This window comes from Gastrolobium bilobum, unplaced genomic scaffold, assembly GCF_033153095.1.
Source record: "Gastrolobium bilobum isolate Gb01-03AN ecotype WA unplaced genomic scaffold, APGP_CSIRO_Gbil_v1 utg6129, whole genome shotgun sequence".
In the NCBI taxonomy this organism is placed as follows: Eukaryota; Viridiplantae; Streptophyta; class Magnoliopsida; order Fabales; family Fabaceae; genus Gastrolobium; species Gastrolobium bilobum.
Genome location: NW_026895895.1, coordinates 692,776 through 706,876, shown reverse-complemented (window position 1 = coordinate 706,876; position 14,101 = coordinate 692,776). Strand labels below are relative to the sequence as shown.

The 14,101-nt window shown below is 33.7% G+C and overlaps 1 protein-coding gene across 1 annotated transcript; it reads right to left on the bottom strand.

The window, feature by feature from the left end:
• Nucleotides 1-846, bottom strand: LOC133296656 (LOB domain-containing protein 12-like). The gene is made up of 2 exons (XM_061495694.1): nucleotides 609-846; nucleotides 1-339 (listed from the first exon to the last, which is right to left on the bottom strand). The coding sequence occupies exons 1-2, from the start codon at nucleotides 762-764 to the stop codon at nucleotides 1-3; spliced, it is 495 nt and encodes a 164-aa protein (XP_061351678.1). The 5' UTR covers nucleotides 765-846.
• Between the last annotated feature and the right edge of the window lie 13,255 nt (nucleotides 847-14,101).

Sequence of the window (14,101 nt, the reverse complement as noted above, 5' to 3'; positions counted from 1 at the left end):
TCAAGAAACCATGTCATGTCCAAAAATGCTCTCTCTCTTGAGAGAGTCATGAATTACATTGCTAGAAGTGCCATAGTTGAGATATTGAGGGAGATCACTTTGGAGAAAGTAAGATTTCTGATCAGGGTAAATTTCTGGGGTTGGTATCACTGGTTCATATTCCATCGGGATGCAGAGTAACTCTGCTTGAGCAACTGCAAGTTGCATTTGAAGCTCAGAAACCTGATTTTGCAAGTAGGATATAGCTCCAACACAACCATACACTGGGTCACGGACTCTTGCATTTGCCTCATACACTAAACTGCTCACTGCATCTGCTCTCTGATGAACCGGAAGTTCCTGAATCATTGTATAAGAAAGAACCATTTAATTTAGACCCAAAATGTACTAATAAAAACTGGTACTATAAGAAAATACAAAGGCCCTTAAATTCAAATCCCAAAAGGTTCTCTTTTTTTTTTTCATTTTTCTTACATTAGTAAGTATTAAATCTCTGCCCCTTTGGTTCTGAAAATTATGATCAATCAACTAACCAAACAAAGCTTTTTTTTTTTTAGCCCCTTTCATCATCAAAAGAAAGAAAAGAAAGAGTAGGTGATATAATATACCTGCAACATTTTGCTAACGTTGCTAGCTCCAAAAACCTTGTGAACTATGGCGAACTTTTGGGGTTCATCAGAAGGGAAATAAGGAGCAAAGGTGCAATCTTTTGTGCATCGGCGTCTCAGCAGCTTGCATGAGGCACACGGGGAATTCCCACCCATTATTTTTTTGATTTTGAAAAGTGTAGTGTTTGGTGGTTAAAAAAGGAGAAAAGCGGTGACCAGAAAAACAGAGGAAGTTAATACAAACAACACAAAGCAAAGGAGAATAGGAAAAGCACATAACGAGAGTGGGGAGTGTTATGTGTATTTATAATGGCATACTGCGCCTCATAATAGCCGCTAGCTACTTAAAAAGATTAAATTAAACACTTCTCGTGTCGGGTTACACGCAATAAAAAAAAATTTATTTTCTCTTTTCAATGTAATCGACATATTTATTATGTGTATAGGAGAATCTATTCTTTTCAATAAGTTTTTAACCTAACTTAAAATATATCATTTTAAACAATTTTAAAAAATATAATATTTATTTAACTATAAATAAATAAGATAAATAAAACAAAATCAAGATTCAAAAATTAAATAAAATTTTGATTTAAACACAACACAACACAATAAAATTTAATTTTCAGTCTTTCCCAAATAAATTTAATAAAATATATAATAAACAAATAAAATACAGGTTTAAAAATTTGATAAAAACAAATTTAAACATGATGAAATTAATTTTATTTTATAGTCAATATAATATAAATTTAAACTTTTCCCTGAAATGGATCTTCGTGTTTTAAGCATACCCTTTATAATTTTGATTTTTTGATGGCTTCAAAATTTGATTTTTTTTAGAGGTTAAAATTGATGTTTGCATGGTTTTTCTTAAAGGCAAAATCATTGTGTTCGCATGGATATATGTTTTAACAGTGTTTGCATGGCTTTTTCGGATTATAATTTTGCTTCGTCGATCCCTCTCTCATGCTTCCTACTTTCAAGCTGAATAGATATGATTACTATTTTTTTCAAAAGTTGGTGTTAAGTTTGATTTCATTCGCCAACCTGCTATAAAATGGAACATGTTAAGATTTTTAATCCATTTTTCATTAATTTGGCAGGACGGATTGGTCCTTCTTTTTTTTTGAAAATTACCCATTTTGTCTACTCTAATCTTAAGGTTTTGTAACAAAATATAATATTGGACCCATTCATTTGGTATATCTTAGCTTATTAATTGGTGATATTTTCCCCTGCCATCTTCCCTAGGCCACCTAACAATTATATTTTCATACGATTGAAAAATTCATCAATATTGTGTAGGCATGAATTGAGAATTTGAGATTTATGAAATTTGTGTTTCAGTATTGAAATTTTAATTACCTAACGGTAAATAATTTTATTAGATTTATACCATCAATTAAATTAAATATGAGAGTGAATCTGATACGGTTAAAGGAAGTAGAATCAAGAGTGCTCCTTTATAGAGTAAAGACTTTGTAACCATGTAATGGTGTGTAATTAGTTTACCTTACTTGAGTTAGTTTACTGCTTTGAGTTACTGCTTTGAAGGGAGTTAGTTAGCCTTGTAATAGGAGGTGGCATGTTAGTTAGCTTAGGTGGATAAGTTTGTTAGAAACATGTGGTTGTATAAAGCTTTGACACATGGCTCATATGTGTTTTTCATCTGAATAATAAACGAAAACGTCTTCTGTTCTTCGTGTTCTGTTCTTAAGAGTATTGCACTCTTAACATTGGTGCTTTCATTCTTAACTCGCCGGTTGCAACATGCGGCTACAAGAGGTGGCAGAGGAACTAGGTTCCTTTCAACAGCGTGTCGATCGGACTTTGGAGGAGATTCAACAAAGGTTCACCGATCATCAATCTCAGTTCTTATCCTTCAACACTCAGTTACAGCAGATACATGCAGTCATCGTGGGAGGAGAAAATCGCACAGAGGAGCAAGTACAAAATCGAGTTCAACCAAGTTCTTCGAGTAGTGATACTGCTAGTGGATTACATGCAAGGTATGATCCGAATGATCCAAGGAACATCATGCGGTCTATTAAAATGGAACTTCCTTCATTTGTGGGTACAGACCCAGTTGGATGGATCTTTCGCACAGAGATGTACTTTGGTCTACATCAAATTCCTAAATCTTTGAAGGTTCGATTGGCAGGGATGAAGATGGATGGCATGGCAGGGTCGTGGTTTCAATGGCTGTTCAATGGTGGTACCATCCATTCATGGGAAGAATTGAAGCTGGCTGTGAAACAACGATTTGGTGGTACAGCCTATACTGATTTGCGTGGAGTTTTGTCCAAACTGTCTCAGGTGGGAGCTCTTAATGAGTATATTAGGGATTTTGAAGCTTTGATCAATCAGGTAACTGATTTCTCAGATGAAGTCTTGATGAGTTTCTTTGTTTCTGGTTTACAACCAGATTTAAAGAGAGCAATTCAACTTCATAGCCCAACCACTCTTCATCAAGCTATGCAATTATCCATTACATATGAGGCTCATTTTGCTGAACTCAGGGGTTCTTTTACTTCTTATACTAACAAGAAGTACTTTCCTAAACCAGTTTCAATTGTGGAACACACCACTTCTGCAACTCCAGTGAAACCAGGATTGCCTGGATTACCTTCCTTACCAGCACTACCTTCAAATGTTCCTGTCAAGAGAGTATCTCAGGAATATTTGCAAAAACGCAGAGATATGGGTCTTTGCTATACTTGTGATGACAAATGGACTTCCAAACATCGTTGCAAGGCTAAGCTGTTGATGTTGGTAGGGGATTGTGAGGAAGTGGATGCTGATGTTGAAGAACAGATAGTGTGGCAACCAGATCAAGCTCAATCAGAAATTCATGATGCTGCTCTTCATTCCATGGAAGGGGAACTAAATCCTAGAGCCTTGCAATTCCAAGTTTTAGTTGGGAAGAGGTTAGTTTCCATCCTCACAGATTCGGGTAGCACTCATAATTTTGTGCAAAAGAGCATTGCTGAAGATTTGGGATATCTTATGGTTAAAATTCCTAGGATGAGAGTATTCCTTGGTAATGGAGATTTTCTAATTTGTGAAAGGAAATGCCCATCAGTTTCTCTTGAGATACAAGGACACGTGTTTGTAGTGGATTTATGGGTGATTGAACTGTCCAACTTGGGAATTATTTTGGGAATTCTTTGGCTCAGTTCCTTGGGCAGGGTGATACATGACTACAGTGATATGTCCATGGAGTTTATTTGGAATCAGCAAAGGGTTATTTTATCTGGGGCTAGGAAGAACATTGAGCCCAACAAGTCAGATGGTGCTTGTTCCTATTTAGCGACTTCACCAACTGTAAATTCTACTGATGCATTGCTTCCTGAGTTGCTGTCAATACAGAAACAAGTTCCTGTTGAGGTGTGGAACATATTGGTGAAATATCAATATGTTTTCCAGTTGCCATAAGGTCTTCCTCCTTCAAGGGATTGTGACCATGCTATTCACCTGGTGGAAGGAGCTAGACCAGTGAGTGTGAAACCTTATAGGTATGCTCACCATCAGAAAACTGAAATTGAGAAACAGGTGGCTGACCTCTTAGCTTCGGGTTTCATTAAGGCAAGTCATAGCCCCTTTTCATCAAGGATTGCTTTCCCATTCCCACCATTGATGAGCTCTAGGATGAATTGAAGGGTGCTGATTTTTTTTCCAAATTGGATTTAAGGAGTGGCTATCACCAAATTCGGTTAGTTCCACATGACACTTCTAAAACTGCATTTCGAACCCATGAAGGACATTATGAGTTTTTGGTATTACCATTTGGATTAACCAATGCACCATCAACTTTCCAATCAGCCATGAATCAAATGTTCAAGCCATATTTGAGGAAATTCATCATAGTCTTCTTTGATGACATATTGATCTATAGTTCATCTTTTCTGGATCATTTAGGGCATTTAAGGGTCACATTGGAATGCCTGTAGCAGAATCAATTCATGGTCAAGTTGAGCAAGTGTGGATTTGCTTTATCTGAGATTGATTATTTGGGTCACATAGTGTCAAGAGAGGGAGTGAAGGCAGATCCTAAAAAGATCACTGCCATGCTACTTTGGCCTCAACCCAAGAATGTTAAACAACTCAGGGGATTCATTGGACTTACTGGCTACTATAGGAGATTCATTCAACATTATGCAGCTTTGGCATCTCCTCTTACTGACCTTCTAAAAGCTGATTCCTTTGTTTGGAATGATAGTCCTCAGGAAGCTTTCTGTTTTTTAAAAAAAGCTATGACTTCCACTCCCATTCTAGCACTACCAGATTTTTCCTTGCCTTTCATCATCGAAACAGATGCTTCTGCCACAGGAATTGGAGCTGTGCTGATCCAACAGAACAATCTGATTGCTTATTTTAGCAAGAAGCTAGGAGCCAGGATGAGATTGGCTTCAACTTATGTGAGAGAGCTCTATGCTGTTACTGAAGCTGTAAAGAAATGGAGACATTACTTATTAGGCTCCAGGTTTATCATCAAGACTGACCATAGAAGTTTGAAAGAACTTTTATCTCAGACCATTCAAACCTTGGAACAACAGAAATATATGTGTAAGTTGATGGGATATGATTTTACAATAGAGTATAAATCGGGAATCTCTAACATTGTTGTTGATTCATTATCTCGAAGGGATGAGGATGAGGAAACTCCAGGTAATGTTTTGTCCTTAATCACCCAAGTTTCATTTGATGTTGTTAATCAAATTAAGGATGAAAATACTTCTGATCTTGATTTGTTAGCATTACATTTGAAAATTACAAATGGAGAGCACATTGATTCCAATATCACGGAAAGGAGAGGAATTCTGTATCATAAACATCGATTTCTGTTGGGATCAAATTCTCAACTTTGCCAACTGTTGATCCATGAGGCTCATGCTACACCTGTTGGGGGACATGCTGGCATCACTAGGACCTTATTGCGTCTATCTAACTCTTTTTATTGGGTCAACATGAGGAAGGATGTTACTGCCTTCGTGAAACAATGTTCAGTTTGTCAATTCATCAAAATAGCTACCACACCTCCTTTTGGTTTGCTCCAACCCCTGCCTATACCAGAAGGAGTATTTGAGGATTTGAGCATGGATTTTATTACAGGTTTGCCTCTTTCTAAAGGATTTTCAGTAATTCTAGTGGTTGTGGATCGATTAACCAAATTTGCACACTTTGGAGCTTTAGCTCACCCTTATACAGCAGCCAAAGTTGCTTCTTTATTCTGTGATATAGTTGTAAAACTTCATGGATTTCCAAAGTCTATAGTTTCTTACAGAGACAACATTTTTCTTAGTCAATTTTGGTCCTTACTCTTCAAACATAGTGGCACCACACTTAGAACCAGCACCTCTTACCATCCACAATCTGATGGACAAACTGAAGTCACCAACCGATATTTGGAGCAGTACATCAGAGCCTTCTGTCATGATGAGAACAATAGATGGTCCTTTTATTTGTGTTGGGCCGAATTACATTACAACATTGCTGTGCATTCTTCTATTGGAATATCTCTTTTCCAAGCTTTGTATGGCAAACTACCTACCATGATTCCTCATTATCCTCAAGGTTCAGTTCGGGTGGAGGCTGTTGATGTCACACTCTCTCACAGAAATGAGTTGCTGCACAATTTGAGGAAGCATTTGCAAGATGCTCAAAACAGGATGAAGATCAAGGCTGATAGACACAGGAAGGACATCACCTTGAATGTTGGTGATTTAGTTTTGGTAAAACTTCAACCATATCAACAGATTCCTTTGGTTAAGAGGTCTAACCAGAAATTGGCCAAGAGATATTTTGGTCCCTTTCCTATTACTAGAGTCTTGAGCCCAGTTTCGTATCAGCCCCAGCTATCTGATGGATGCAAAATTCATCCTTCCTTCCATGTTTCTGTTCTGAAGCCATTTAGGGGTGATCACAAGGACCTGGTTCCTACCTTTCTCATACTCACTCATGGCAATTCTCCTATTCAACATCCAATAGCTGTGTTGATGTCTCGAATTATCAGCAACAAGACAGAACATAAACGGCAATGGCTGATCCAGTGGTCTGATGCCTTACCCGAAGATGCTACATGGGAAGATGAAGCAGATTTGAAGTTGCAATATCCGGATATGAACCTTGAGGACAAGGTTCCTTTGCAAGCAGGGACGAATGATACGGTTAAAGGAAGTAGAATCAAGAGTGCTCCTTTATGGAGTAAAGACTTTGTAACCATGTAATGGTGTGTAATTAGTTTACCTTACTTGAGTTAGTTTACTGCTTTGAGTTACTGCTTTGAAGGGAGTTAGTTAGCCTTGTAATAGGAGGTGGCATGTTAGTTAGTTTAGGTGACAAAGTGTGTTAGAAACATGTGGTTGTATAAAGCTTTGACGCATGGCTCATATGTGTTTTTCATCTGAATAATAAACGAAAGTGTCTTCTGTTCTTTGTGTCCTGTTCTTAAGAGTATTGCACTCTTAACAGAATCTTCTCATACGTAATATCACATGATCTGGTTACGGGAAAGAATAATTGTTGATAAACAAATCAATAACAATAAAATATGAACGAGAAAAAATATTCGTATTCATTAATTTAGCTACATGCATATAAAAACCTTTCACACTTCAGATCATGTAATTACAGAGGATAAAATCTATATATATAAATATATATAGTGGTAGAAAATATCATCTATTCTTCTTTTTTTTCTGATTTCAAATATATCCTCCAATTAAAAACTGACAAATGACAATTAAGTGAAGAAAAAGCTTTCATTTAATATAATAAAGGTTGCTACCAATTAAGAGCGATGGGTGTTTTCGTACATAACTGTTATTGCTTGATTAGGGGACATGTGATTGAAAACAACACATGAGGGAAGTTAGTACGGTAATTGTAAGCGTATTTATTTGAGGCAAGCTGTCAATTTTTTCTTGAAGTTTTATATTTGGCAACTTAATATCAGTGAAAGAAAAAAAAAAGTTAGGTACAAGAGCAATTCTCATCAAAGGAAAGAAAAAAATGGATAAGGGATACCCTCTCATTCGTCCTGGTCATTAGCTTCTTGTGAGAGTCAGAGTAACAAATTCTTTGGGAAATGTTGGCAATTTTGGTTAGTTCGCCGTAGAAATTCTGTATCACATATTCCCAAAAGCTCGAAGTCTCCATATTATTATTAGAAATAAGTTCTCTTATATTAAAATTTTATATGATTTAATTATGTAAAAAATTTGTGTATATCTCTTTTTTCTTTCTTTACATGTATTAAATAGGTGAGATCTAATTATTATTAATAAAGAAAGAATAGACACAAAAATTTCACATGACTAATGTAAAATTTAATGCAAAATTATTAATAGGCGATGGCTGAGAGTAAGTGGCTTGAGAATCCTTGTTACAATATTAATGTTTCTTATTTCGTCAAAAAAATATGCTTTAAAGTGAATAACAAATTATACATGTTATAGGAAGTAACACATCAAATTAAATTAAAGCTAACTTATTTATCTATTTTAAAACATGCTCACTTTAAATGAATTAAGCCTTATTTTGCCACTATTTGTCTACTCTGATGTTGGCATGATGATAATATACTGATTTTTTATTCTTTCAGAAAAAAAGAAAAAAAAAAACTCTCCACACTTAAGCACTTTTGTGGACAAGAGAATAGAATACCATATGTATAAGTGGGCATGCTTGGGTGGGTGATTATTTATTCGGATATTCTAAGTGCTCTTAAATTTTTTTAAAAAAAATTAGTATCATATATTATTTAATGTGTATCACGTTAGTTATGTGATATCATTATATTATCTTCTACTTTACTCTAGTAACATTTAGTATATTATAATTGATGTGGCACATATCTAATATAAAAAAAATTCTTATTTTTCAAGTACCTAAAAATTTCTCTTAATTGAAAATCATACGAATAACATGATATAGTTACAGTAAATCTCAACCAGTATTTTTTTAGGGGGGAATAAAAGCAGCAGTTTTCATTGACGCCCCGCCATTAATGTTGTCCACGTGACAGCCAAGTTGGCAAATATGGCTTCCACGTTGTTTGAGTAGAGTGATGTAACATGTTTAGTTGCGATTAGAGTCAAATGAACAGAGGACGGTTGAAATGAAAGCGCCCGGTTGTTACAAATTAAAGAAGCACGCCCAACATGAATGTTTGTTAGACATTCAAACATAAAAACATTCACGTGAATGCGCACGTCACCACTTCACTTACATAACTCTTTCTTTCTCTCCTCTCTAAGTGTATAGTTTGACTCAATACATTGATTAGCTCAACATAGGATCTTTAGTTATAATGAAATATCTTTTCAATATTTTTTTTTCCAGTTACATATGAGAGGTATATCCGTATATGTGGAGGGTTGAATTCATCAATATCACACCCAAAATCTTAAAAGACTTGGAATAGTGCCAATTAATAGTATATACAATGCATATATATATATATATATATATATATATATATATATATATATATATATATATATATATATATGGGTTTGCATCTGTCATTTAACATAACACAACAAAGTTTTCTACACACAACATTTTGTGGGGCCCACATTTTTTGAAGAAAAAGGAAAAAAAAACTATGACACGCAAAACGAATCTCTATAACATTACACAATCACTTTTCTTACAACATAACTCTTATAAAACCTATATATATATATATATATATGACACTTAATCAACCTACAATTCTCTGAATTTGTGAGAGCTCTTGTAGAGCTACAAGTTAATTAAGCTTATTAGTTAATTAGATTTGAATGATTATTTTTTATGTATTTTATGTGGGATAGGTTATTCTACCTACTTTTATTTTGCTTATCTTTGCCTATCGATTTTAATACCGTTAGATTATAATCTCATCCTACGGCAAAATTTTGCGGACTAGAATAAAAAATTTTCCTCCTTTCTTTCTCTTTTGTGTCTCCCATACCCTTTCTCTCTCCTCTCCTTTCTCCATAATTTGTTTTACTGTAAAACCATTAATTCTAAACACCTAAATCAGGTTTAAGGCAGAGATAGCAAAAAAGATGCAGTCTTATCCCAATAATTTCACATCACCAACAAAATGAAGAAAATCCAATAAATAAAAAGCGAAAATTTTGGATCAGGGACCTCTAAAATCTAAATTGTTGAATGGTGCGAATGAGGTGGAGATCCCCATGGTTGAGAAAGAAAACAAAAATGTTGATTGATTTATCCACTACTAGAAAAATCATGTATAGCGAGGGAATTGCTATGCAAATTTCGTCGCTAATTTCATCATCGCTATTACTTTCCCTCGCAAATTCCCTCGCAAAATCGTTTGCGAGGGAAAGTAGTAGCGAGGATGAAATTAGCGACGGAATTTGCATAGCAATTCCCTCGTTATACAGGATTTTTCTAGTAGTGATCTACAATATAATCAGTTGCAGGCACAAATTCATTAATCATTTTTTTTTTCTGATTCAATTTCTACAATTCTAAAATACAGTGAATTGCATCATCATATGTTATTATTTAAAAGAAAACCGTTGAATACAATTCTATAATACAATAAGTTGTCTTTGTCTTGGTCAATAGAAAAAAGAAGGAGAATAGAGAAAGGGTGAGAGACACGGAAGAAAATAAAATGGGTAAAATGGTTTATTTTATATTACAAATATTTACCGTTGGATGAGATTATAATCTAATAGTGTTGAAAGGGGTAGGCACATGTAGGCAAATTAAAAGTAGATAGAATAACTTATCTAATGTATATCTAAATAGGCATACCAATGATACATATATCAATATTTTGTTTTCCATTTCTAGGGAACCCAAATCAGCTTACCATACAGTCATGATTTTAGATCGATCAATGAATTGAACGCTTACTTCATCTTCTCCGGTCACGGACAACTTTGAATAAGCTGATATTAGATCCTCCATATCAAGAAATCTCTAACAAAGAAACAGATATATCGGCAACTCATCATATTATAGATTTTCTTTCTCACAAGTTGAATGGAATAGACTAATCTCGTGAGCCTGTTTCTATCTCTATCAACTATTAAGAACTAAGATTCGGATTTCTATGGGTAACAAATTGATGTGTTTGAATTGATGAGATAAATTACATTAAAGCAAAGAAAACACAGGTACCCCTACCAAGATATTAATGAGATTCCTGACATGCAATTAAGTTGTAGGGATTATTATAAATGAAGCTCATTTCGATGGAGATTACTATTGAAACTCGTATGAGATGGAGCTAGTATGGCGGAAACCCTAATGTTTCCTTGCATTAATTGCCTCACATGATTCAAAGCTTCCTTTTCATGTTTTTCAAAATAAAACAGCTCACATTTCATGGTATGACTGTCTTCTACTTCTATACGTCTTTGTTTTCAAAAAGTCTTATGCCTATGTTTTACCGATAATAAGACAGGAGAAGTTAATATAGTTATAATAACTAAACTCTCTACACACACACATATATATATATATGCTTATCATTTCTCAAGCTGCTTGAGATAATGTTATCTCCGGCTACTAAATCATAACCATACAAAGATGGATCCACGGTGATAAAAGAAGAAAGAGAAAAATGGAATCATAACCATTCAAAGGTAAATCAATTAATATAAGGAAATAAATAAACAAAACGACGTAGTTTTGGGGTGGCCGGAGATAACATTATCTCAAGCAGCTTGAGAAATGTTTTTCCCTATATATATATATATATATATATATATATATATATATATATATATATATATATATATATATATATATATATATATATATGTGAAAAAAATGTTTCTGCACTTAATGCAGATAAGTTATCTGTATTTATTCCCAAAACGACGTCGTTTTGGTATTGAAATCTTAAAAAATTATAAATATAAAGAGTTAAAGACTATTATAACTCTGAAATAAATTAAAATTACAAAAACACTATGATTTCCGTCACAAAACGACGTCGCATTGATCTTACTATAGATAACTTATCTGCAATAACTGCAGAAAAATCGAACCCTATTTATATATATATATATATGAAAAAATGTTTGTTCTTTTAAATGACATAACTTATGTCATTTCACTCTCACAAAGAGGTGGGACCCATACCTTTATTTTTTTTGGTCCACTCTCTCTTCCCCTTTATCTATCTCTTTCTCTCACTTAAAATGATACAACTTTAAATCATTTTAAATGATACACACTTTTTCCATATATATATATATATGACCGGGGATCACCCTTTTTCCTTGGAGAGACTATGATAGTTTGCATCCGATTATCACTTTAGTTTATATCCTTGCCAAAAGTTAATATATATAATACCAGAAAATCAAAATATATATATACCCGTTAAATGGGACATAATTTGATCGATGCCTCTAATGCATATCGACGTAGTTAATTTCTTTTTTTGAAAGATAATCGACGTAGTTAATTAGTACGTACTTGTTTGTAACTAACAGTTAGGTCTAAATTTAGAACGTACTTCAACCCCTCGGAAGGTGAGACCATGGAAGCTGAGGCTGAGAAACTTGTCGTTTGCTTTCACGGAAATCACAAATTTTGAAGACAATAAAATATGGCTGAAGAAACAGACATCTCACCACGTTAGAAGGAAAAACATGAGACCTTCAACGCGAACATTAAATGAGCATCGTTGTGATGAAGATTCATTTTCGAGATGCATGTTGTTTAATTTTCTATTATTGATATGGTGAATGGGTTCTTGACTAATTGAGTTCTGTTAACATGAACATTATGTTATATTTTGATATTTAATGATGACTAAGTGAAATGGAATATAACATGTCAATGAAATGGAATAAAATTTTTATACCTTTGTTTGAATATTTTGTCATGAAGTGAAGCAAAGTTTCTATTCTATTATCTTGGAAGTAAAAAGACTGGTAAAGAGATTAATAAAAAAATATTTAATTATATTTCATATTTAAATTTAGAGGAAGAAAAATAAAATATAAGATCTCATATCCCTAAAGTTTTCGTTTAAGATATGGCTCATACTTCACATATTGATGAATGTCCTTATTATCGGGGTCAGCAAAAAAAAAAAAAAACGGGAGATTTCTTAGTAGTTTGGGTTTAGGTCTATGAATAACTGCGGTTAGGATTTTCTAAATTCTATTCATATTCTCTTGTAAACCGAATGACTTATAAAGAGTGACGGTGAGGTGAATATAGTACAGACAAACTAAAGGTAATCTACATTGGATAAATAAGAGTAAATTGCCATATGAATATTCTCTCTTCCTTTTTCTATTTTCTGTTTTGCGATTCATATTTGTGTGTGTCGATTTTCAACGATCATTTTACTGTATTCTCATATATTTCTTTTTGCATTAATCTAAACATAACTTTTGAGTAAGTTAAGGAATAAAATAACGTGCTTATAAGGTATATGTCTCACCCCAAACTCACTCTAATTCGAGTCACACCTTTAATAACTAATTGATTTGATATATTTATAGACAAATAAACAGAAAGGTAAATATCCAACAAATCCTAACTCTATCCTTTGAGCTCAGTTGATGTCACTATAAAATAAGAGGCCCAAGTCAGTTGGTGTTTTTTTATAAATTTTTGCATCACAAATAGCCATATTTTTAAGTTTTGCCGGAAGGCATAACTCAATGAGCAAGCCCAATCAAAGTCTTGGGTTGTATCTGAGTGCCAATCAAACAGCTCTTTGGGTTTTTCATTCGGTCCAGAATGATGACATATATGTTGATCCAAACAAAACATGAGATCGCGTACATCGTGGGTCAGTTTTATGAAGGGCTTCATATAAAAGGTTAAGCAACTGAGTCAGTCTTTAATCATTTTCTATCTCGGGTTCTCATGTTCGAATCACGGCTTTACCTCACATCTCATTGACAAAGCTTGCATGTGATGATTTAATTGCTTTCTGGTTTTAGATATCGTCCTCATCCTCATCCTGATGCCGATAAGCATCAATCCTAGTCAATAATAAGATCACTTTTATCTTTCTTTATCAATCCTAGTCAATAATAAGATCACTTCTATCATATTGAAATGAAATAATAGTAACTACTTGGTATTTTAAAAAGTAATTAGATAGTTCACATAAAAAAAAAAAATGTGTAAATCAACGCTCATTTCCGACATTTCGTAGAATATATCAAACAGGACTTTTATCCATCTGTGCGTTATAGTGTTAAATGATTGTAAAATTTATAGAGTCCAGTCTAGTTCGGTATTTTTCTAAAAGAAAATCGTATTATTTTTTAAAACTATAAAAATTATGTTAGATAATACATATGGAATAATAACAATTAATTATTCAATTGGTAACTATCTGCAGTTTCTATTACTTCGTATATATTTTTAAAAAAATACCCGATGAAGTCCAAAATTTATACATAAGGAGAAGTTATACTTACAATATATCTTTCCTTACAATCATTTTTTTTTTAGCGTTAGATCAAAATCAAATCAACGGT

Excerpts from the sequence above, each read along its gene's own strand:
- LOC133296656 (XM_061495694.1), bottom strand. The coding sequence starts at position 764 with ATGGGTGGGAATTCCCCGTGTGCCTCATGCAAGCTGCTGAGACGCCGA. Across the intron at positions 340-608 it reads ACGTTAGCAAAATGTTGCAG|GAACTTCCGGTTCATCAGAG; the intron begins GTATATTATATC and ends ACAATGATTCAG.